The sequence below is a fragment of the Hippopotamus amphibius genome, chromosome 3, assembly GCF_030028045.1.
Source record: "Hippopotamus amphibius kiboko isolate mHipAmp2 chromosome 3, mHipAmp2.hap2, whole genome shotgun sequence".
NCBI lineage: Eukaryota > Metazoa > Chordata > Mammalia > Artiodactyla > Hippopotamidae > Hippopotamus > Hippopotamus amphibius.
Genome location: NC_080188.1, coordinates 122,696,933 through 122,720,865, shown reverse-complemented (window position 1 = coordinate 122,720,865; position 23,933 = coordinate 122,696,933). Strand labels below are relative to the sequence as shown.

Genomic DNA, 23,933 nt, shown 5'->3' with positions numbered 1-23,933 from the left:
TCTCTGTATTCTCCCACCATCCTTCTGCTCACTTTATTGTCCGTAGCTCTAGTCCATTAAAATTTCTTTTTCCTGAAAGTAACGTATGCTCATTTTGAAATGAATAAAGACGCAAGAAAGAGAAACCCGCCATCATTCCATCAGTAACTGAGTATTTCTGGAAAGTTCCTTGTTTCAAGTTTTTCCAATCGAAATATAGTTGATTTACGTGTTAATTTCTGCTGTATAACAAAGTCATTCAATTATACGGAGATACACATTCTTTTTATTGTTGTCTTTTTTTCATTGAAATTTAAAAAAAAGTTTTTTAAAGGTTTGGAAGTGCAGGTTCCAGTTGCACGTTTGTGAACACCCTGAAAAGGTTCTTGGGTAGGTCTCCCACCCATGTGCTGAAGAACCTGGCTAAGAACAGTGACCCTGGGGAGAGCCCACTGGAGAGCAGGAGCTTGGCCTAGCTCGCGTTCTGCCATCCACGGATTCACACCCACTGAGTGCTGGGGACACAGCTGCAAACCACACGCGGTGCCCCTGCCTGCCCCCCCTCCCGCCCCCCTAGGGTCCCTGGCATCTGTCACGCACGTTAGGTCAGTGCCATCAGCCTCTCTCCAAGGACAACCCCGGGGGTAGCTCCCTGTAGGGCCTCCTAAGCCTGAGGCTCCTGGGACTAGGGCCCATAAAAGAGGCCTTTTCAAAATGGCTTCGCAGCACCCTTTCTATATCCAAGCTGCTTCTTCCCTCTTTTCCAACCCCCCTGTGTCTGAGTTTTAAGCTACCGGCGATTTTCTCACAACTCGGTGGCTCATCCCCACGGTTCCCTCGGGAAGGCGGTCTCCGCCGTCTGTCTCTCGGGAAACACGGCCCGCCCAGCCTTTGTTATATCAGATGCACAAGGAGCCATGTTTGCTTTCAGCAAAAGGCGGACGGGGTCGCTGGGAGCCGAAGAGGGGGGCGACCCGCAACGGGCCGCGGGCCCCACCCCGCCTGCATTCGGTCCCTTTCCAGGCTTTGAGGAAGGGAAAGCGAGCCCTTTCCCAGCCCGACCTCTGACTCACTCGGCTTCCTAGGACCCACGTTCACCCTGCGGTTTTCCTATTTGCATCACGAGGTAATCACCTCGGGGTGCAGCAACTGCGGTTCTACCGCTCGGATTTTTAACGTGCCCTTGGCCAAGAATCTTCTCGGGGTGCTCTTTGGGGCCTCGAAATCGCCCCGACGCCCCCAAGGCCGGGGCAGCTTCCCGTCGGTTCCAAGACCCAGGACGCCACCGGGGTCAGGGATCCGATCTGGGCTTCCTGCCCCGGGTCAGCTCTTTTCTGCAACCCCATGAAACGCGCCCCCAGTTCCACGGAACAAGCCGCCGCCCCCAGGCCAGCCAGGCCCCGCCACCCTTCCTCCTCTCTCCCCTCCCCTCCCCTCCCCCCAGAGAGGCGGTGCCGCGCGAACACCGGAAGGGGCGGGGCGGGGCTCGGCTCGGCGGGCGGGCGGTGTGATTGGCCGCGGTGGGTCCAACGCCCGTTGCCGCTATAAGAGCCGGGCGACGGCCACCTGCGCCACAGTCTTCGCGGAGAGTCGTCGCGGTTTCCTGCTTCAACAGTGCTTGGACGGAACCCGGCGCTCGTCCTCCCCCCTCCTTTCTCCGGCCGGCCGCTCAGAGCCAGCCCTTGCCACCACCTCACCTCACAGCGCCCTCCGACCACCCAAGGTCCCCGCCGCCGCTCCAGCGCCGCGCAGCCGCCGCCGCCGCCTTTTCTCAGCCGCCCGCCATGACGACCGCGTCCCCCTCGCAGGTGCGCCAGAACTACCACCAGGACTCGGAGGCCGCCATCAACCGCCAGATCAACCTGGAGCTCTATGCCTCCTACGTCTACCTGTCCATGGTGAGCGCGGGCGCGGCCTCCGGGGCGACGGGGCGGGGGGGTGTGGCCACCGGGCGGATCCTCTTCCCTCCCGCCTCCCTCCTCCCTCTTCCCTCCCGCCTCCCTCCTCCCTCTTCCCTCCCGCCTCCCTCCTCCCTCTTCCCTCCCGCCTCCCTCCTCCCTCTTCCCTCCCGCCTCCCTCCTCCCTCTTCCCTCCCGCCTCCCTCCTCCCTCTTCCCTCCTCCCTCTTTCCTCTGCTCTTCTGGAAAATGGAGGCTGCTCGAGGTCTCTCAGGGCTTCTGCGCAGAAATTCTAAGCCGTTGTCCCCGGGGAGTGCCCTCTCGTCGGCCAGGGCCGCCTCTGCGCACCCCAGTTTATTTAAATTAAAGAGAACTGAGTTTTCTCCGGGGGGTTGCCGCACTTGCCAACAGTACGACCCTGCAGTTAAGGACGTGGACTTTTAGCAGTTACATCCCTTCGTCTCCATTCGATCACGTGATCCTGGGGGCCGGGGGGTGGAGCTGAGGAGGTCCAGCTCCCATCCCCCGGAGTACGGCGGAGCCTGCCGGGTAATGGTGTCCACCTACGGGGACTGGTGCGAAGTGGTTTATCTCTTGTAGGCCGAACAGCCGTCTCCACCTCTCCGCTCTGCTTATCTCTAAGTCCCACTTGAATTGAAGCCTGTCTCTACAAATCTCCCCTTCGGCCGACACGGAGCTGTCCAAGTCACCCGTCCTTGCTCCCGAGTGCTTAATTCTTGATCTTTTTTTGTGTGTCTGAGGGTTGTGGCGTAATTGAATCCTTAGTTCTTGGATGAAGTCCACCAGCAGTTACGGGGCCGATACATTTTCCATGCAGAAATCGGTGGGATCGGTTTTCCAAAATCTTGCTTTTAAGCGCTGTGGTAGGAGTTCTAGTTAGAATTGTCTTACGGCCGTTGGGTAAGGCAAGAATAGACATGTTCCAGGTGGGTTTGGAACAGGCCTGGATTTCTATGGCTGTCATTCCATTTCAGGAACACCTGAATACAGCGAGGGTGTAAAACGGAATCAAATTTTTGCTTTCTATTGGTATTATATTCACATACGGTAGTATTGCCCACAACTCTCACCTTGCCTGGTGGGTTAATGTTAGAGATCCATCAGCCTGCTGTAAGCTGGCAGCTCATGTTTTAACATGGATTACTCGGGGAGGAGGGGGAGAAGGCACTAATAGTGCGGGGTAAGTACTCCAGCGTCTCTTCAACCAAATTTGACACGGGCTGTAAGAACTTTACTTTGCACTAATACAGACCTTTAAGACGTTCCATGGTGGAGCCAATTCCCATGATATTCTAAAGGTTCCTTGTAGCATACTTTTAATGTCACAGGCCAAGTTTCATTTTCATGTTTCACAGTAAAAACTAATTACTGTTGTGTTCAATCCAGGACCACACCCTACTCTAGTCTCCTTAGGCTCAGACCCTTTCTTGTTGGGCTTTGAGAAAGGAAGCCTTGGCCAGCAGCCTGCCTTCCTTGGGGAATTCCTAACGTGTTCATATTCTGCTTTCAGTCATACTATTTTGACCGCGATGATGTGGCTTTGAAGAACTTTGCCAAATACTTTCTTCACCAATCTCATGAAGAAAGGGAACATGCTGAGAAGCTGATGAAGCTGCAGAACCAGCGGGGTGGCCGAATCTTCCTTCAGGATATCAAGGTGAACAGAAGATCCTAGGGTGTCACATCTGTCTGGCAGCCCTTGGGTGTCAGAAATCACTGAGCCCAGCAGTTGCACTTGTTAGATGGGGATACATTGGGCTTTTGTCTTTTGTCATTTTTCAGGCCTATCACCTAAGCAAAAGTGGGCAGGTGGTAATGGGCAAGGATATTAACTTGGAAACGGTTGTTGGGGGAACTTGGCTGTTCCTTTTGCCAAGTGCAGGTTGTTCCATATTAGATGCTTGCTGACTTGTGGTTTGAGTGGTAGAGGTTGCAGATGCACTGACCTAACCTCCTTATTCAGAAACCAGACCGTGACGACTGGGAGAATGGGCTGAACGCAATGGAATGTGCGCTACACTTGGAAAAAAATGTGAATCAGGCACTACTGGAACTGCACAAACTGGCCACTGACAAAAATGACCCCCATGTAAGTATTGGCAACCCGGGAGTAAATGGAGGAGATCATTTGCCTGAGGGGCTGGGGAAGCTTACCAATAACTTTCTTCCCCATTCTCTTTTCTAGTTGTGTGACTTCATCGAGACTCATTACCTGAATGAGCAGGTGAAATCCATCAAAGAATTGGGTGACCACGTAACCAACTTGCGCAAGATGGGGGCCCCCGGATCTGGCATGGCAGAGTATCTCTTTGACAAGCACACCCTGGGAAGCAGTGATAGCGAGAGCTAAGCCTTAGGCTGGCTTCCTGTAGCCACAGGGGTGACTTCCCTGGTCACCAAGGCACTGCATGCATGTTTGGGTTACCTTTACCTTTTCTATAAGTTGTACCAAAACATCTACAAGTTCTTTCCTTAGTACCATTCCTTCAAATAAAGTAATTTGGTACCCAGCTGTTGTCTTTGAGTTCTTGGGATGGGCTAGAAATGTATCTAGGCCATCTTTAGTAAACTTGTAAGTGCCACCATGGTTCAGTCACACTAATCAAAGTGAAACGCTTAGGAGGATTTGTATCTATTAAGTTCCTTAGTTTGGGAACGATACCAACCTTGGGCATATTGAAGTCAGACAGGACTTAAGGACTCCTGATTCTGAATTAGGTGTTTTATTTGTTTCCAGCATTTCTGGCTTTCACAATTTATATGTACAAAAAGCATTTTAAGGCTTAAAGTAGACTTGAAACTACTGATTTTTGTTATCCATCAAGCTAACCATTTAGTTCAGGCTGTCACAGGAGCATATTCTTCAGTGTGGACAGCTATATGGCTATGACTGGATCAGTGTCCTGCTGGTGTACACGCAGGTAGGACCAGGCCAGTGAAGCATCCCCCTTGGGAAACAGGCTAGGAATGTGCTTCATCCCTAGTGAGAATTTGAGAAAGTTTACATGAGAATGGAAAGATACCTTCATTTCAGTAGGAAAATAGCTGCAGTAGGAGGGCAAAGGTTGAGACATCCATAATATTAACAAGTGAGTAGAGTTAGAAGACAGAGCCGTCTGGGTCCTTGCTAACCAACTGCATTAACATCCTTTCCTTAACCAGCCACAGTGACTTGCAAAAGTTTCAGTCTAGCCCTAGAAGTATGACAGGTGGTAGGCCTTTTCTGTTTGCAACACAAAGCTATGTATTCTGACCTCAGAATAACTGCTTGAGAATCTAGAAATGGGAAGTTACACTTCCCTCTCACATCGTGATTGGGGGTGGGGTAGGGTGGATCTAATTGGGTGAGTGAGGGTCCAGGAAATCTCCAATAAGAGGAAATATCTAGTGGTAATGTGATAGCTTTAGGTTGACTTCAAAGAAGCATGAAGAGCTCATTTAAATTCAGAAGCCTTTTGGTGAGGTCCCCAAAGCAGTAAGATCCCCCAGGGAACCTGGATGCTCCTATCTTATCATCTGCCAGTTCTCAGGCGTGTGGCACCCTTTCCAGGAGGGCATCAGGACCATTAGTGGTTAGGGGGGATTGCTCACATGCGACCTCTCAGCTAAGCCTGGGCAGTAAATTGAGTTCTTGCGCTACAGCCTAGAACCCTGAGTTCTACCCGTGTTTTTATGTCTGCCACCCCTGCTTAAAGTGAGCCGGGTCCACTGGTAACATCTGCCCACCTAAGCCTGGCCTGGTGGCCCTTTGGTGTCATTCCTGTCAGTGTGACCTCATCTTCCTATACCTGGGCCCCAGAGAAGTTTTGGTGATGTCAGACTCTTGCGCAAAATAAGCAAAAGTCGCCAACCCTTCTCTAGGGCCCCTGCTGTGGTGGCCAGGTGTGTGCCCCAAGCCAGTGCTGGGCATAAGGCCAGCATTCCCTGGCAGCCATAGGAACAGAGAATTGTGGAAGAAGAGTGGGCTTCAGAGCAAGGGAAGCTGGTGGGGGCCACCGCTGGGGGGACGGAGGGGGGGGGTTCAGTGACCCTGGTTTGAGTAGAGGACAGACCTGTTTTCCAAGGCCCAATAGGGATCTCCGTGATCTTTGAGAATAGTGTGTAAGTTGCTTGTCGACTGTCCCAAATGCGGTTCTCTGAGATGTTCAGGGTCCCCTGACATGTCCGTCAGGTTAAACTCAACAGTTTTTCTCCTCATGTGACTCAATTCCGGGTGCTCTGTTGAGGCCCCGGCACTCTCTGGGAGCAATTCAAAACTCTTCTTGGACCTGGGAGTTGCAGGCTGAAGGCTTTGGTCTTTGCAAGTGTCATCCATGCCTGAGACTCTGCGGAGACTTGAGGGTGCTGACTGTCCAAGTGGGAAGACCATCGGGGTGTGGCTGAGGGGTGTCTGTGGGGCACTGTGGTAGCCTGACCTTCCGTATAGCACAGTGGACTGGAAGGCATCCTCCCCTTTCCAGGCCTTGCTGTCTTCCTGGTCGCTAGTGTCCTGTCTGGCCCCCCTGAGGTTCTTGGGCTGGCCCTCGTGGGAAAGGGCTTCTTTCTTGGGCCGCAGTAGTTTGGTCTTTGAGTTTGTCCTGGGGGGCTGGCGGTCATTGGATTGCAGCCCTAGGAAACGGCCAATGATGCCAGCGTGAGGACTTTCCCCCTCCTCCTCCTCCTCCTCCAGATCTGGCTGAAACTCCATATCTTCCTTACCCAGACTGGAAAGAAACAGGAGACTCGGGTTAGTGGGCAATGGCCCGAAGCCTGACTTGACTTCTCCTTTGCCCCCCCTTCTCCCTCCCTCTGGCCTAAGGCCTAGGACACACAGTCTTCCTCACCTCACCTTGGAGTCACCTCTCTGCTGATCTACCCTGTACCTCTCAATTAATCCCTCCTGGCCGAGTTCACCTCACTGTTCTGTGGCTCCCTCTTGCCCATGTGAACAACCAAACTCCCTAACCTGGTATTTAAGGGCCTCCTCTTCAGCACCCACATATTCCCTTTAACACCCCTCACTCCAGGCAATCTGAACTACTCTTCCCCAGGTATAGATGGTCACGTGAGGCCCAGGAGTGACTCTGGGTAAGCTGGGCATTTGTGGTTCCAACGGGGGAGCAGCATCCCCCTGGAGAGAAGTCTGGCTTCCTGGGACCCCAAAGCCTTTAATCTGCAAGAGAAAGCCTACCCACCCCTGAATGTGGCCGCCTTTGCCCATGTCCAAATTCTCCCCCTGCTCCAAGGCCCAGCTCCAGGTCCAGCTGGAGGCCACCCCTCAGGCGACCAAAGGTGATCTCTGTTCTGTACTCAGTCCCTTTCCCAGGCATCCAGTACTTTGTACCTTGTATCCAGAGTCTGGGCCCTGGGTTTGAACTCCCTCCCTAAACTGTATGTTTCTTGGAGGCAAAGTCTGTGTGTTACTATTCTCTGTTATCCATCCTCCCCAGCTGCTGGACTACGAACCATGGAGAACACAGAGGCAACCTCCAGCAATATTTCTGACCTAAGCAAGCCTCCATCCTTGATCATTTGATCCCTCATCCAAACCTTCCTCACACCAACTAGAGACTCTAGCTGATTCTAATTACAGCTTAATCGGATATTCAGTTCTTAAAGACAGAACAGTGTTTTTACTACTGTGGAAGAAAACCTTGATGGAACGGACCCTGAGGTGCAGCAAACTCTCCAAAGTCCTCTCTACTCTGTCATCCTGGGAAAGACAGCTGTCTGGGGCGCCCCTTCAGCCCACTGTGGCCCAGCTATCGCTCAAAAGGGATTCTAACCAAATCAGGGAAAGAGGACCCATGTGGGGGAAAATATGGCTGCTGTGGGTGACCTGAGGCCCATACTCTGTTAGCAAGACGTCTACTCAGAAGGTACCTGTGATGACCCAGCCTCTTGCTTGCTTCCTTGCCCAGGGAACCCCGCTCCCACTCCCCATCCAAACACCCCAGCTTAGAAAACATAGTTCTAACCAGGCCCTGACATCCCAGCTGCATCACTAATCACTGACTGCCCTTGAGTAAGTCCCTTCTGTCTCTGAACCTCAGTTTCCAACTCTGGACATGGGGCTTAGATTGGAGGTACCTAAGGGCCCTTATAGCTTTAAGAGTCCTTACACAGCACAAGGTAAGGGTTAAGGGTGTGGAGTTGGAACCAGACATACCTGGCCCACCTGTGCTGCTTGCTAGCTATATGACCTTGGGTTGGGCAGCTGACTTAATCTCTCTGAATCTGGACTTAATCATCTGAAAACTGGAGATAACAAACCAAGGTTACTGGAATGAAAATAAAAAATAGCTAATATATGTAAAGAGCTTAGTACAATGCCCAGCATTTAGTAGGCACCCAATATACATTAACTAATGCTATTCTAAGTTCTTAGGCCCTTGCATTTGGGGTTTTCTACCCACTGAGTGGTTCCCTGGCACCTCCCACCTGATGTTGAAGGTGGAGCCAAAAAAGGAGGGCCGGCGAGACTGGGCAGAAGCGGCCGTGTAGGGGGGATGTGGTTCTGGCTCATTCCAGTACATATCTCGCTCCATCGGTGGCAGGTCCTGGTGCATCTCATCTACAGCCAACAGGGACACCTGGTCATCAGGGACAGAAGGAGAAGTCCATCAGAAAGGTCAGCCCAAGCAGGCACAGGAATTTGTCAGTTGACTTGGAGAGGTCACTTCTCTCTCTCTGGGCCTCAGGTTCTTCCTGTGAAATGGAGAGACTGACGCTGCCTTGTAGCCTCAAAAGTGAGGCTGAGAATCCTGTGAGTAAATGGTTGGGGGACAGTTTACTGTGAGGCCTCCCTACAGAACTGTGGGGTCCCCTCCCTGGGTCCAGTTTGGGGAGGGGCCATGGGACAAGCTCTCTTCCTTCCTGCATACCTGCAAACTCCTGTCGACAATCCAGTTGGTCTCAAAATCATCATCATCCTCTCCAAACGGGTTGATGAGCTGCTCTGCCACCTTGGGGGTAGGTGAGACTCTGGAAATTCTCGGGTGGAACCCCTTGCAGCCTTGCGTCCACCCTTAAATCTTGCCTCCTGCCATGTCCACCCCTCCACCTCCCTCAGTGGTGCCCTTTCTGCCTGACCACTGTCTCCGAAGCCACTACGTAGGGACCCTCCCCTCCTGGCTGGCCATGACCCCCTGGACCACAGTCAGCCTTGTCCCAGGGAGGCTCACCTTCAGCCAGCCAGCGTAGAAGAAGAACTGCAGGAATGTGAAGAGGGGTACAACGAGGTCCATCTCGTGGCCGGGGTAGGCCTTGGCTGGGTTCAGAAACTGCCGCCCAAGCAGGCAAGCCAGGAAGAAGCTGTATACTGCCACGGTCACCACCTGGGAGGAAAAGGAGGTGGTGGCAGAAATGGGCTGGGTGGGGACCATGAGGTCAGGAAGCTCCCTAGGCTGGGAGGACAGGCCTTGCTCTGACGTGCACACTCATGTGACTTTGGGTCTCAGTGGTCTCCTTTTTAAAATGGGGATGATGACACTGCTCCACCGTCTGGACCGGGCAGGGACCTGGACTCTTTGAACTTGGCACTAAAGAGAACCTGCAAAGTCCAGACCTGACTCCCAGGGTGAGCCTCTTCTTCAGCCTCTAAGTGAGCCCTTCCCATCATAGGCTGCTTCCTGGGTCCTCCTCAGTTTCCCAAAGGGGCAGCTTCACCAACCTAGTCCTCACCTGAGTGTACACCAGTGGGATACTGATCCAGTCGTAGGCATACAGCTGTCCACACTGAGTACGCAAGGTGTTCATTTCCTAGGGGGGCAGGAGGGAGGGTTGGGGTTTTGACCACCACCCGCTCTCCCAGGCTCACCCCCAAACTCTTCCCCAGATACAAGGGTCTGGTGCTTATGGTCCAGCCCGGGCTGTGTGGTCATGGACAGCTCACTTAACCCCTCTGTGCCTCAACCGCCTCAACTATCAGAACGGAACTAGGATCTCAGAGGTTCATTTTAGAGAGGGGAGGGGAGGGGACATCGGAAAGGGGCTACATTGGGCTATGGAATCCTGTTGGAAAAGATCCTACAGTCCCAAGGTAGGCTCTGGGAAGACCCTCAGGGGCTCAAGCCTTCTGTTTGTAGGAAACCTGTTCCATGTGGGGTACGACCCTCCCCATCTGTGTAATGGGCTCACGTTGAGCAGGCTCTGGAGCAGGACAGGATCCCGGATTCGACCTCCAATCCAGGCTTTCGTTGACAGGTTGGCAAACCACACCCAGGGCATCCAGAACGAGTTGTGTGGCAAGCTCAGTTTTTGTAAGTGCATGTGTTCCGAGGGGGTCATAAAGCCTGAGGGGTGGAGTGGAGAAGACGGTGGGCAGGGGAACCTACAGAAGGGGTAGCTGGCCAGGCCCTGCCGGGTGGGGCCAAGAGTTCAAGACCAAGTCCCTGCTGAGCCCGTAGGGACTTCCCTGGTGGTCCAGTGGTTAAGATACCGCACTTCCACTGCAGGCGGAGAGCGGGTTCGACCCCCAGTGGGGGAACTAAGATCCCACACGTCGGGGACTGAGACAACAACAAAAAGAGCTCCTTTGCCATCCTCTTTCTTTCAACAAATAATCACTGAGTGTCTACTATGTGCTGCTGTGGGCTGAGCACGTGAGAGGGATCTGTCTCATTAACCAGGATCAGGTCAGTCAAGGCTAGAGAGGGAGATAGCTGACATACAGACTGGAAACCGGAGAACAGGAAGGGGGAGGGCAGAGGGAGGTAGACCCATGTTCCTCACCAGTTCCCAAAGCCCCACTCTGGCCCTCAACCCTCCCTTTTCCCTCATCCCCCAACAGTCCTTAGGCCTATCTCAAAGCGCCATCATCCGAGGGTCAGTTCCTGGCCTCTCCGCACCTCCAGGCCCCTGGCTCCGCTCCGCCCCGCCCTACTCAGGTCCCCGCCCCCCAGGTCTCGACCCCACCCCGCTCCTAGTCCCACCCAATCCTTAGCCCGGGGGCCTCTGACCCCACCCATCTCCAGCTCCGGCCCCGCCCCCGTCAGTCTCTGGCTCCGGCCCCGCCCCCGTCAGTCTCTGGCTCCGCCCCCTGCCCCGCCCTGCCCTGCCCACCTGCTTTCACCAGGTGTTGGGGGCTGGGAAAGCGTTTGTAGACCGCAGCGCTGACGCTGCGCAGGATGAGCACGTTGCCCAGGTTGGCGTAGCGCATGAGGGTGCGCCGCAGCAGTCGGCCTTGCTCGTCTTTGCCCTCGACGAAGCACGACACCAGGTTCATGAGGCGGTCAGGCCACGGCAGGTTCTCATACTGGTTCCACCAGCGGGTCACGACCAGCGTCACGTAGAAGCCTGGGCGGGGGGGGGCAGGGTGGGGGGGGCGAGGGGCGAAGGCCCACGCTGCGGCCAGAGCCCAGCGAGGGCGACGCCTCGGTTTCTCCATCTTTCTAATGGGGCTGCGCCCAGCACCAACCCTCCTGGAAGGCGCTCGGGAAGGGGAGACCATCAGAGCCTCTCAAGAAGGCGAGAGAGCCTTGAGTTCTCTCTCTGGCTCCACTGGCTTTCCCAGAAATCCGCCAGAGCCCTCCCCTCCTGCGCAAGGCTCCAGAGACTACCATAAAGGTCAGTGCTGCCCTGAGAAAGTGCTAACAGCAGGACATCCTTCCTAATGTCTAACTTCAGTCCCTCTGGCTTCAGGCTCCCCATCTTCCTGAACCACCAGGAGGCACTGACATGCCACTGGCCTTCCCCAATAAACTCCTGTCTGGAGCCTGGAGCAGCCACCGGACCCCAACAGGCGGAAGGGGTAGCTCACCCAGCACGAAGGAAATGGGGATGAGCTGGATGTAGCTGTCGCAATACAGAGTCAGCTTCTCAAAAATCACCTGCTGTTCGTCCGTGAGGGCCATCCTGGGGGACGTGAGGTGGGGTGGGGGGTAAAGATGTGTAGACACTGGGAGGAGATGGCTGAGACTGGTCCCAGGTCCAATCAGGCCCGGGGTAGGAGAGTGGCAGCCTCACCTCCTCCCTATCCCTTTCACTGGCCTGCCTGGAGCCTCTCCTCTGGCTTGAGCCAGATCCCCCTCTTTCTCCCACCCCCAGTGGGGCCTGTGCTTCATGCCTGGAGGAGAAACCCTCAGGAGGTTTCTTTGAGGTGGAGGAAGGCAGGTCCTGCTGAAGGAGTCAGTTTTAGGCACTGCTAATCCTTTTAAAGGATCCAAACGACAGTCATTTAAAAGCAGGTTGAAATAAAGTGTTTGGTCTTTAAAAAAAAAAAAAAAGTCTGGTAGGAAGGGATGAATCAGCAGAGCACAGAGCTATGAAATTATTCTGTACAACACTGTAATGGTGGATACAAGTCATTACACATTTGTGCAAACCCACAGAGTGTACACCAAGGGTGAGCCCTAATGTAAACTATGGACTTTGGGTGATAATGCTGTGTCCACGGGTTCATCTATTATCACAAATGTCCCATGCTGCGGGGGGATGTTGATAGTGGGGGAGGCTGTGTGTGTGTGGTGGGAGGGGTGGCGTATATGGGAACTCTCTGTACCTTCTGCTCAGTTAAACTATGAACCTAAAACTGCTCTAAAAAATAAAGCCTAATTTTTTAAAGTGTATTGATGCCCTAGTAACAACCAAAGAAAATGAATGTGCTTTGTTATTAATATTGTCATAATGCACTCAAGAATTTTATGTTTTTGGTATTTTTCAATTCATTCCCATCATTAATGCTTTTTCTGTTAAAAATGCTATCATATATTCTGTGGTTTTATCTGTCCTATATTGTTTACGTAAACATTTTTATTGGGGAAAAAAAAAAGTATGATATGGGCCTGTGAGACTATGTGGGATTCAGGAAAACAGGCTGACTGAGTGGGAGCAGGTAAGGCCTGAGTTCCAAGACCCCTCCCTGGGTTGGAGGAAAGCCTGTTTGAGCTGCTCTGACCTGCGGTGAATTGTCCTCCCAGCCTGCCTCCTTTTCTCTCCTCCCCAGCCCCCAGGCCCCAGGGCTTGGCCATGAGCTCAGATCAGTCTTATAGGTCTCTGTGCATTGGCCCCCTAGATAGCTGGGAGACACCCAGGAGCTCCAAGCTCTGGCTTGTCCCCCTGTACCTGTAAATGAAGCGGATGATGTAGTAGCAGAGCAGGAAGATGAGGAACTCCCCGTAGAGCAGCTTGTAGATGCTGCCTCGCCAGCACAGCAGCAGACGGGAGAAGGAGCCTAAACGGGCATTAGCCACTTGGCTTGAGTAGGTGACGGTCATGGCCAGGCACTGGGCTGCAGCAGGTGGGCTTGGGTCCTGATGGACAGAGAGGGATACTGATGGGGGAGAGGAGGAGGGAGCAGGGACCTCTTCAGAGTCTGTCCAGGACTCATGAGGTGGCCTCCAAGAAGCCAGGGAAGTGAGCTCAGGGGCTGTCCATAGCCTTGGCACAGAAGACACAGAGAAGAGTCTGTGCCCTTAAACTCTATGACAAAGGCAACAACAGAAATGTCCACATACTGGACTCCTTCCTGTGTTCTGAGTCTATCACGTTCAGTAGCTCCCCAAGCTCTGTCAACCCCCCCAGAGTGAGAACTGGTAAGGGGCATGGTCAGCCTTGGCCACTGCCCTGTCCCCAGTGACCAGAACAGAGCCTGGCTGGTGGAGATGTTTACTGAATGGTGGCCCCAGGGCCTTTTTACCTGCTGATCCTCCTTCCTGGGGGATCTCATCCTAATCTAACTGTATGGCTCACTCCCGCTTCAGGTCACCTCCTCAGAAAGGATATCCCCAACCACCCTACCTGGAAATAACATTCTAGTACCACCAGCCCTCTCTTCTCCTCGCCTTGCTTGATTTTTCCCCATAGCACTTATGTTATACTTGCAATTATATTTTGCAGGCTATCTGCTTGTTTACTGCCTATTCCCTCCTGCGAATGGAAGCTCCTATTGTGTACTCATAGGAGGTGCTCAATAAAAATTTACCAAAGCAATGATTGACACCCCATCCTCTCCCTACCTGCTCTGATGCAGCCACACTGGCTGTCTCTGTGCCTGCTGTTCCCCAAGTTCATTCCCACCTCAGGGCCTTTGCACAGACACACAGGTGCCCGCACACCTGCATGTGTGCTGCCTGTGTGCATCCATTACTGTCCATCCTCAGGACCAGTCATCTACCCCAAAGGCCCTTGGTGCCCCAGCCCAGCCTGTGGAGGGGTAACCCCTACTCACAGTTGGGGCTCCAGGCTGGTCTGGCGATCCCACAAAAGGTCTGGCCAGGGGACTGGTGGGACTCTCTGGGGTCCTGTGGCTAGTGCCCCTGCCCACACTTAGGGGTTGGCACCGCCCACGTATGTGCTAAGTGGTCACTTGACCCTCTAAGCCAAGGGCCTCCACAAAGGAGCCCTTGTTGTGGTCCCCTCCTCCTAATCGGCCCGTAAGCAGCACGCAGCACAGCCCTGGCCAGGGCCCCTCTAATTCCTTCCAGGGGGCGGGGGTTGGGCTGAGACCAGGGCTGGAATGGGGGGCACCCCCCCCCTCCACCATGGGCCCTGATGATCCTGCCATTTCCTCTGGGCCCTAAAGTCCGGAGATCGAGGGATCTGTTTCTGACCCCTTGAAGGGAGAGCTGAGGCGAGGAGGGGCCGGGGCTTCGGGCCTCATCCCCTGTGCCAGGAGCCATACAGTGAGGGGAGCCTCCGCCCAGGCCCTGTGGGCTTTGGCGGCACTTTGGGTACCCTAAAGAACATTAGACGACAGCCAGAAGTCCTGGCTTCTAGTCCTGGCTCTGCCACCTGGTGAGGTGACCCTGGGCGGGCTTCCGCTCCTCTCCAGGCCTCAGTGTCCCTTTCTGAAAAGGATGGCGTTGCTTTAGAATTCCATCACCTCAGTAAGATGACGGAATTCAGCATATACTCTTGAGGAGCTCTGATTGGCTGCTGGTGACATCATAGGTTATTCGGGCCGTGATTGGCTGGCAGGATCCAGTTAGTAGGTTGGTTTAGAATTATGGAAGGAGAAGGGGGGTAAGGGGGCTGCTGTGTGGGGGCTGGGCCTGGTGCGGGATGACACAGCAGTGTTTATCCTGCTGGCTCCCAGCTAGCCTGTGCGATAGGGAAGGATGTGCCCAGGTCCCCAAGGGCAGCGGGTTAATATCTCAACAGCTGGTTTCATACGTTTTAATACATCAGTCCATACGTGATGGGGGTCTAGGACGTATCCCTTCTTGTATTAAATGAAAGCCTGAAGCAGCCGTGGCTCTCCGTCTTCAGTGGCCATAAGAATAGCCTGGAATGTTTGTGAAACATGCAGCTTCTTGGGATCTTTCTCCAGAGTCTGATTCTGAGGCCTGAAGGATGCTGCATTTCTAACAAGCACTGCGGAGATTATAATGCCCGTGGTCTCTGAACCACATTTTCCGAAGCCCTGATTTACAATGTGACCTTGAGCCTTAAAATAAATCTGCTCCTTCCCTCCTCCCTCCCCCCTCCTTCACTCTCCCCTTTCCTACCCAGCCCCACACCCCACCCCACACTTCTTACCGTTAGCAATGCTAAGGTTGCAGCTGATTTTTGTGCACAGTACTTTTGCCTTTATAACTGTCTGGAAAAAAAAAATTTCACAACAACCTTGCTTATTTCTCTAATCATGGCAAACCATCACGCCGTTACTATTATAAGGGAGTCTCTTCAGAGATCAGGGAGTATTTGCTGCATCCCTGCTGCCTGTGCTGTGGGAGACATCTTTCCCATCACTCTCCTTAAATGAACTGGGGAAAGGGGCAGGTTCACTTGAGCCTCAGTCTCCTCATGTGTGAAATGGGAGAGTAATGCCTGGCTCAGTAGCTGGGTGAGAATGATGGATGGAAAACGTTTTAGTCAACAATCCAAACCAGAGTTCTCCGTGCCTATTAACTTTTCCTGGGGAACATCTACAAACCCCTGGTGCCTCTGCCCCACCCTCCAGAGTCAATTGGTCTAGGTGGGGCCCAGTGGTCGGTATTTTTTCAAGCTCCCCAGGTAAGTCTAGTGGACGGTGTAGGTTGAGGATCGGTGCTGTGAGGGAATTTTTCCCTTCTATGTATTCCCTCTTCCCCCACCAACACATGTCAGCACTCAAGAGAGATTTCCATTTACCAGATGATTAATAAATATATTTTAAAACTGCAATTGAAACATGGGCCTGGCACCACACCTGGCATGGAGATGTTCAGGCTGTTGGTTGGAATAAATGAACCACCTGTCTTTATAGAGTCAGGTTCCTGCCTCCCCTGTGGTGGCCACTGGAGGGCGCCATTGACTAGCTGGCTTCGGCTTGGGAATCCTGGTCCACTAGCCGGGGTCTGGGTGGATGGGAGAACTGGCACTGGATGGCACCTTCATCTCCTTGACCCTGACCAGCAGCTATAGAGCCATGAGAGGGAGTTGGGAGACACTGGAGCCGTCCCTCCTTTTCCCAGAACCGCAGGTTCTTTGGCCATATCCCCCAAATCCCAGCAGGGCCAGCTGACTGTGCTGCTCCAGGCCCCCTTCCCTCCCAGATGCCCCAGGATATCCCCAGAGACACCCCATGAGCAGCTGCTCCTGGCCACAGCCCACTGCTAAGACAGGCACACCCCAAGCACAAGTCATGGTCTTTCGCACTGGGTCTCGACCATGAAAATGTCCCCAGCCAGCCAGGCACGGCTCAGGCACACAGAAAGGCCACAGCAAACACTGATTGACCCAAGGCATCTTGGACGAAGTCCCCAGGATTGACCCCTGCAAGGATGGGGTCCAACCCGGTGTCAATCTCTTCGGCTTTCCATTCCACAAAGTAGTCAGTCAACAAACCATTTCCAATGCCAGAACTGAGCCTCATCTGATTCCTGCCTCCAAGAATTCATGGTTAAAGAAGTAAGTCAGTCAGAGAAAGACAAATACCATGTGATATCACTTATATATGGAATCTAAAAAAATGGTACAAATGAACTTATTTACAAAACAGAAATAGAGTCACAGATGTAGAAAACAAACTTATGGTTACCAAGGGGGAAAGGAGGGGTGGGATAAACTGGGAGATTGGGATTGACATATACACACTACTATATATAAAATAGATGACTAATAAGGACCTGCTGTATAGCACAGGGAACTCTACTCAATACTCTGTAATGACCTATATGGGAATCTAAAAAAGAGTGGATATATGTGTATGTAACTGATTCACTTTTCTGTACAGCAGAAACTAACACAACATTGTAAATCAAATATACTCCAATAAAAGTTAATTAAAAAAATTTTAAAAATTCATGGTTAAGTAAAAACCAGGAAAACACTTAAATAATTCTAATGCAGAGGGGCAAAGCCTAGTATCTGTGCACAGAGGTCAGGGAAATTTTTACAGAGATGGGAGCATTTAAGCTGAGTCTTGAAGCATGAGTAGGAGTTTGAGTTGAGACGAGTGGAAGAGCATTACATATCAGCGGTACAGCCCATGAAAAGTCACAAAGACATTACTGAGGGACAGTTAAGTATGGCATTATTATCCACATTTTATAGAGAAGGATATTGAAGTTTGAAGCCTACCTCTTTTTTCTTTCTTTCTTTTTTTTTTTTTTTTGGCCATGGCTGTGCGGCTTGTGGAATCTTAGTTCCCGGAACAGGGGTCCAACCCAGGCTTTCAGCACTGAAAGTGAGGAGTCCTAGCCACTGGACCACCAGGGAATTCCCAAAGTCTGCCTTGTCCAAGGTAACACAGTTCTAAAGGGCCAGGTTGGAATTGGAATCTGGGTCTTCTGATTTTGAATCTGTGCCTTTTCCACCACCTGTCATCATCTCTCCAGTGGAGGTCAGTTTCTGAAGGGTAGAGTCTTACCGGTTATGGTAGTGGTCTCTGTTGGGGTTGAAGGGAGGTCCAAGGGATGGGGACTGCACGGAAGAGGCTCTGAGTGCAATAGAGCCCATCCTCTTGAGGACCCCCAGCAGAGAGCCACCTCAGGGGCAGGCAGAGCAGAGCTGGGCAGATGGGTGAAGCTTCCAGAGGCAGAATGCTATGGCCATCACATCTAGGATCACCATGGCAACAGGGGCATCACAGAGGGCCTGCCACTGTGCCCTTCCAGGCCCTGTCTCAGCCAGGCAGGAAGGAGGGGACCCAGCTTGGCTGAGGGCAGTGGCAGGGGGCCCTAGGGTGGGCAAACCAGACCTGGATGCTGCCTCCAGGCTCTGTGTAGGGCACCTGCCAGCACACACCCCTCTCTTGGGCCAATCACAGTACAAACAGGGCAGAAGCCAAGAAAGAAGAGAAGAGGTCTTGACACAGCTGGACAGGGGAGGGGAAGGATACTGCTAGCCTGGAACCTGGAAGCAAGATAGACAACACCTGTACCCTGGGGCCAGGCAACCTGTGATCCCTGAAGGTCCAAATAGACTCAACATTCAAAGATATGCATACATGAGCTCTGGCTCCTGCAGGAGGATAACAGGGACCAGGAGAGGCAGGGAAAGGCTGGGACACGCACAGGTCCAACTTCACCAAGCCCAGATCTGCCAATGACAACGGAACAGCATGGAATAGGCCAGAGCTGGCCCAACTACTGATGCAAGGCAAGAGGATTCACCACAGCCTTGGGGAGAACACTGGGATCTCTGAGTTACCCCATCCCCATGGACTCTGCCCCACTGAGGACAGCCAGGTGAGGCACAGACCCCATCCATATCCCCTAGCCCACCAGCTCAGGACCAGGACTACTAGGCAGGAGGAGGAAGAGGAGCATCCCAGGGCAGGGCTCCCCAAGAGAACTGCACTGGGTGTGAGAGCAAAGGATGCTGTCACGCATTCACCACAAGTCAGGAGCCTCAGCTTTCCTTATCTGTCGAATGGGCGTGCTAGCAGTTTCACATGCTGTAGACAAAGAAACCGAGGTGTAGAGGCAGAAGTTGACTTGCCTTGAGTCACAGAGAATCAGAGTCGGAGCTGGGAGGTATAAGCAGGTCACTAGATCAGAGCAGTGTGTCTCTTCACTGTTTCAGCAGGTTCCTGAGGTTCAGTTCCACAAGCAAGTACTAAATGCTGGCTGAGCTTCGTGCTGTGCTGGGCATTGTGGGAGGAAAAGGGGAACAAGAAACAATGGTTTCTCCCAAGTCTTGAGCACTTATTGGGTGCCAGGCAGTACACTAAGTGCTTTTCAGAAATGATCTCAGCTCATTATAAGAACTGAGGAATAGGAAGTGTTATCCACCTGTGACAGGTGGATGTCAAGCCCCAAGAGAAGGTAAGTAACATGACTAAGTCTCCACTTAAATCCAAGTCTGCCTGGTCCCAAGTCCTTGCGGTAGCAACTGTGAAAGCTGCCTCCTGGCCTGAGGTTGCGGACCATGGGCTTGCGGTGATGCCACCCATCAAGGATGCCCTGGAGGGGGATTCCTGGATCAGATGGGCGACTGGACCAGGCAGCCTGCTCTAAGTCTGTGTCAACATCCAGGGAAGCCTTCCTCAGGAGGTGGGCAGACCCAAGGGCAGTTGGGGAGGACAGCACAAGGGCAGGCCACCGAGGAGTGAGCCATGGGGGTGACTGTCTGCTGGGCCAATGGGACCTCTGAGCAAGCTGCCTTGGGTTGCCTTGACTGGCTTCATATACAGGTTGCCTGGCAACCCCAGCTCCAACCCCTCTCTACCCCAGGCCAGGGCTCCAGAGTTAGCAAGTAAAACGTCAGTGACATATGAATTTCAGATAAATAATGAATAACTTTTTAGTGTAAATATGTCCTGCACTGTATAGGCTCCCTGGGGAGGGCATCCGGAAGCAATGGTCCTTTCTGTGCTGACTTATAGAGCCTGGCTGCCTGGGGGATGGGAGTGGGGGGTTGGGAGGTATCTGTGACCCAGTTGCAACAACATCATTTGAAAGCTTTTTTAGAAATGAAATAAATCAGACTCCCAGACTCCCAGGCCCCAACCTGGACCTACTCAATTAGAATCTGTATTTTAACAAGGTCCCCAGGAGATTTGTGCGGACATGAAAGTTTGAGAGTCTAGCTTCAAGATGATGATAACAGAGATAAGGGAGACATTTTTTTTAATTTAGTTATTTTTGGCTGCATTGGGTTTTTGTTGCTGCACATGGGGCTTTGTCTAGTTGCAGCAAGCAGGGGATACTCTTTGTTGCGGTGTGCGGGCTTCTCATTGCAGTGGCTTCTCTTGTTGTGGAGTACAGGCTCTAGGCTCGCGGGCTTCAGTAGTTGTGACACATGAGCTCAGTAGTTGTGGCTCACAGGCTCTAGAGCACAGGCTCAGTAGTTGTGGTGCACGGGCTTAGCTGCTCTGCGGCATGTGGGATCTTCCCGGACCAGGGATGGAACCCGTGTCCCCTGCACTGGCAGGTGGATTTGTAACCACTGCGCCATCAGGGAAGTCCCAAGGGAGACACGAATGTACTAAGTGTTTATTGTAAACAGTTAGGAAAATATAGAGCAGAAGAAAAAAAAACCCACAAAAAACCCCCAAATCACCAAAGGTATCATTTTGATGTATTTCATTCCAGTTGTTTTTTTTTTTTATATTGAGGTAAAATTCACATACTATAAAGTTCACTATTTTATTCATTTTAAGCGAACAATTCAGCAACTTTTACTTTATTCAACCATAACCACTGTCTGATTCCAGAGCATTTCTGTCATCCCAAATGGAAACTCAGTACCCATCGTGCAGTCACTTCTCATTCATGCTTCTCTCCAATTCTAGGAATCATTCACCTGCTTTCTATCTCTATGGTTTTGCCTATTCTTGACATTTTATATAAATGGAATCATAGAATGTTTGCCCTTTTGTGTCTGGCTTCTTTCACTTAGCATAATGTTTTCAAGATTCATCCATTTCACAGCATGAATCAGTACTTCATTCCTTTTGGGGCTGAATAATATTCAATTGTATGGATGTATCACTGTTTACTTATTCATCAATTGATGGCCATTTAGACTGTTTCCATTTTTTGTCTACTATGTATATTCGTGTATAAGTGTTTTTTTAATAAATTTATTTTATTTATTGGCTGTGTTGGGTCTTTGTTACTGCGCACTAGCTTTCTCTGCTTGTGGAGAGCAGGGGCTATTCTTCGTTGCAGTGCACTGACTTCTCATTGCTGTGGTCTCTCTTGTTGTGGAGCATGGGCTCCAGGTGCGTGGGCTTCAGCAGTTGTGGCATGCGGGCTCAATAGTTGTGGCTTGTGGGCTCTAGAGCACAGCCTCAGTAGCTGTGGTGCACGGGCCCAGTTGCTCTGCAGCACGTGGGATCTTCCCGGACCAGGGATGGAACCCATGTCCCCTGCATTGGCAGGCAGATTCCCAACCACTGCGCCATCAGGAAAGCCCTACAAGTGTTTTTTTAACTTCCGTCTTCAATTCTTTTGGGTATTTACCTAGGAGTGGAATTGCTGGATCATATGGTAATTCCATGGTTAATTTTTCAAGGAACTACCAAACTGTTTTCTGCAGTGACTGTATCATTTTACACGCTCCTACCAGCTCTGTATGAGGGTTCCAATTTCTCCACATCCTCTCCAACATTTGTTATTTTCTTTCTTTTTTTTTTTAAATAGAGCCATCCTCGTGGGTGTGCAGTGGTGTCTCACTGTGGTTTTGATTTGCACTTCCTTAATGACAAATGCTGTTGAGCATCTCACGTCCCTGTCATTTATATATTTTCATTGGAGAAATGTCTATCCAAGTCCTTTGCCCGTTTTCTAATTGGATGATGTTCTCATTGTTGTGTTGTAAGAGTTCTTTGTGTATTCTGGATACTAGACCCTTATAGGATATATATCCATCTCATATGATTTACAAATATTTTCTCCCATTCTGGATTGTCTTTTCACCTTCTTGAGACTATCCTTTGATGCACAAAGATTTTAAAATTTTGATGAAGTATAGTTTATCTATTTTTTTCTTTTGTTGCTTGTGCTTTTGGTGTTGTGTCTAAGAAACCATTGCCAAATCCAACATTATAAAAATTTACCCATAATAAGTAAGAAATTTAAAAAAACATCATTAAGTTCTCTTCAGAGTTTTAACGCATTAGATCTTACATATAGGTCTTTGACCTATTTTTTGAGTTAATTTTTATATATGGTGTGAGGTAAAGGTCCAGCTTCATTCTTTAGGATGCAGATATCCAGTTGTTCAAGTACAAGTACTTGAAAAGATTATTCTTTCCCCATTGAATGGTCTTGAAACTCTTGTTGAAAATCAATTGACAGATGTATAGGCTTATTTCTGGACTCTTAATTCTGCTTCATTAGTCTATATATCTATCCTTATGCCAGTATCACACTTTTTTTTGTTGTGTAGCTTTGTAGAAGTTTTAAAATAAGAAAGTGTGGGGCTTCCTAGGTGGCGCAGTGGTTAAGAATCCGCCTGCCAATGCAGAGGTCACGGGTTCAATCCCAGCTCCAGGAAGATCCCACATGCTGCGGAGCAACTAAGCTCGTGTGCCAAAAAAAAAAAGAAAAAAAAAAAAAGAATCTCCAACTTTGTTCTACCTTTTCAAGATTGTTTTGACTATTCAGGGTCCCTTGAAATTGCACATAAATTTTCAGATCAACTTGCCCATTTTTGTAAAAAAAGGCAGTTGTAATTTTGATACAGATTGCATTGAGTCTGTAGATCACTTTGGTTTCTTTACAATACTGTCTTCCACTCCATGAGTATGGGATGTCTTTTATTAAACTCTTCTTTAATTTCTTTCAACAATGTTTTGTAGTTTCCAGTGTATGTTAAATTCATCCTAAGTATTTTATTATTTTGATACTTTTTAAATGGAATTGTTTTAATTTTGAGATTGTTCATTGCTAGTGTATAGAAATACAACTGATTTTTGTATGCTGATCTTATATTCTACAAGTTTGCCTAATTCATTTATTAGGTATAATAGTTTCTGCATTAGGATTTTTTATATGTAAGACCATGCCATCTGTGGATAGAGATAGTTTTACTACTTCCTTTCTAATCTGGATGCCTTTTCATTATTTCTCTTGCCCTAGTTAAAACTTCCAGTAAAATGTTGAATGAAAGTGGCAAGACCAGACATCCTTATATTTTTTCTGATCTTAGGAGGAAAGCTTTGTCTTTCACCATTAAGTATGATATTAACTGTGGGTTTTCATAAATGTCCTCTATCAAGCTGAGGAAATTCCCTTCTAGTCCTAGGTTTTCTTTTTTAATACATTTATTTATTTATATCTGTTTATTTATTGGCTGCATTGGGTCTTTGTTGCTGCACACAGGCTTTCTCTAGTTGCAGCGAACGGGGGCTACTCTTCATTGTGGTGCGCGGACTTATTGCAGTGGCTTCTCTTGTTGTGGAGGAAGGGCTCTAGGCGAATGGGCTGCAGTAGTTGCGGCACACAGACTCAATAGTTGTGGCACACGGGCCTAGTTGCTCTGAGGCATGTGGGATCTTCCTGGAGCAGGGCTCGAACCGTGTCCCTTGTATTGGCAGGCAGATTCTTAACCACTGTGCCACCTAGAAGTCCCTAGTCCTAGTTTTATGAGTGTTTTAATCATCCAGGAGTGTTAGGTATTTTTTCCCCCACCTTTAAAAAAAATGTGTATATATATATATATATATATATATTTATTTATTTATTTGGCTGCACCAGGTCGTAATTGTGGCAAGCTGGATCTTTGTTGCCGAGTGTGAGATCTTTGTTGTGGCACGTGGGATCTTTAGTTGCAGCATGAAGGATCTTTTATTTGCAGCATGTGGGCTCTTAGTTGCGGCACACATGTGGAATCTAGTTTCCTGATCAGGGATCGAAACCAGGCCTGTATTGGGAGCATGGAGACTTAACCATTGGACCACCAGGGAAGTCCCCCCACCGTTTTTATTGTGGTAAAATACCTTTAACATAAAATTTACTATCTTAATAATTGCTAAGTGTACAGTTCAGTGGTATTAAATATATTTATATTGTACAATCATCATCCTATCTATCTCTGAAACACTTTTCTTCTTGTAAAATGGAAACAACTTAAAAGGACAACATAAAGGACCTTTATGATTTTTTTTTTTAACCCTTGTGATTTTGGAACTGTTCAGCATCTTGACTGTGGGGGTGGATACATGAACCTATACAGATGATAA

At 50.4% G+C, this 23,933-nt stretch overlaps 2 protein-coding genes across 4 annotated transcripts; one reads left to right on the top strand and one right to left on the bottom strand.

Annotated features, from left to right (window-relative positions):
• The first annotated feature begins 1,542 nt into the window (after nt 1-1,542).
• FTH1 (ferritin heavy chain 1) lies at nt 1,543-4,423 on the top strand. 2 transcript variants are annotated; one of them, XM_057728503.1, is made up of 4 exons: nt 1,543-1,877; nt 3,408-3,554; nt 3,861-3,986; nt 4,083-4,423. In XM_057728503.1, the coding sequence occupies exons 1-4, from the start codon at nt 1,764-1,766 to the stop codon at nt 4,245-4,247; spliced, it is 552 nt and encodes a 183-aa protein (XP_057584486.1). In that variant the 5' UTR covers nt 1,543-1,763; the 3' UTR covers nt 4,248-4,423. The 2 variants fall into 2 exon arrangements, with proteins under 2 accessions (XP_057584486.1, XP_057584485.1); XM_057728502.1 differs by lacking the exon at nt 1,543-1,877 and adding an exon at nt 2,655-2,720.
• Nucleotides 4,424-4,628: 205 nt separating this feature from the next.
• BEST1 (bestrophin 1) lies at nt 4,629-13,121 on the bottom strand. 2 transcript variants are annotated; one of them, XM_057728501.1, is made up of 10 exons: nt 12,941-13,121; nt 11,637-11,731; nt 10,940-11,173; nt 10,016-10,170; nt 9,560-9,637; nt 9,061-9,213; nt 8,761-8,841; nt 8,318-8,469; nt 5,950-6,600; nt 4,629-4,877 (listed from the first exon to the last, which is right to left on the bottom strand). In XM_057728501.1, exons 1-10 carry the CDS (start codon nt 13,090-13,092, stop codon nt 4,859-4,861), a joined length of 1,770 nt encoding a protein of 589 aa, XP_057584484.1. In that variant the 5' UTR covers nt 13,093-13,121; the 3' UTR covers nt 4,629-4,858. The 2 variants fall into 2 exon arrangements, with proteins under 2 accessions (XP_057584484.1, XP_057584482.1); XM_057728499.1 differs by having other exon boundaries at nt 4,629-6,600.
• Nucleotides 13,122-23,933: the final 10,812 nt, after the last annotated feature.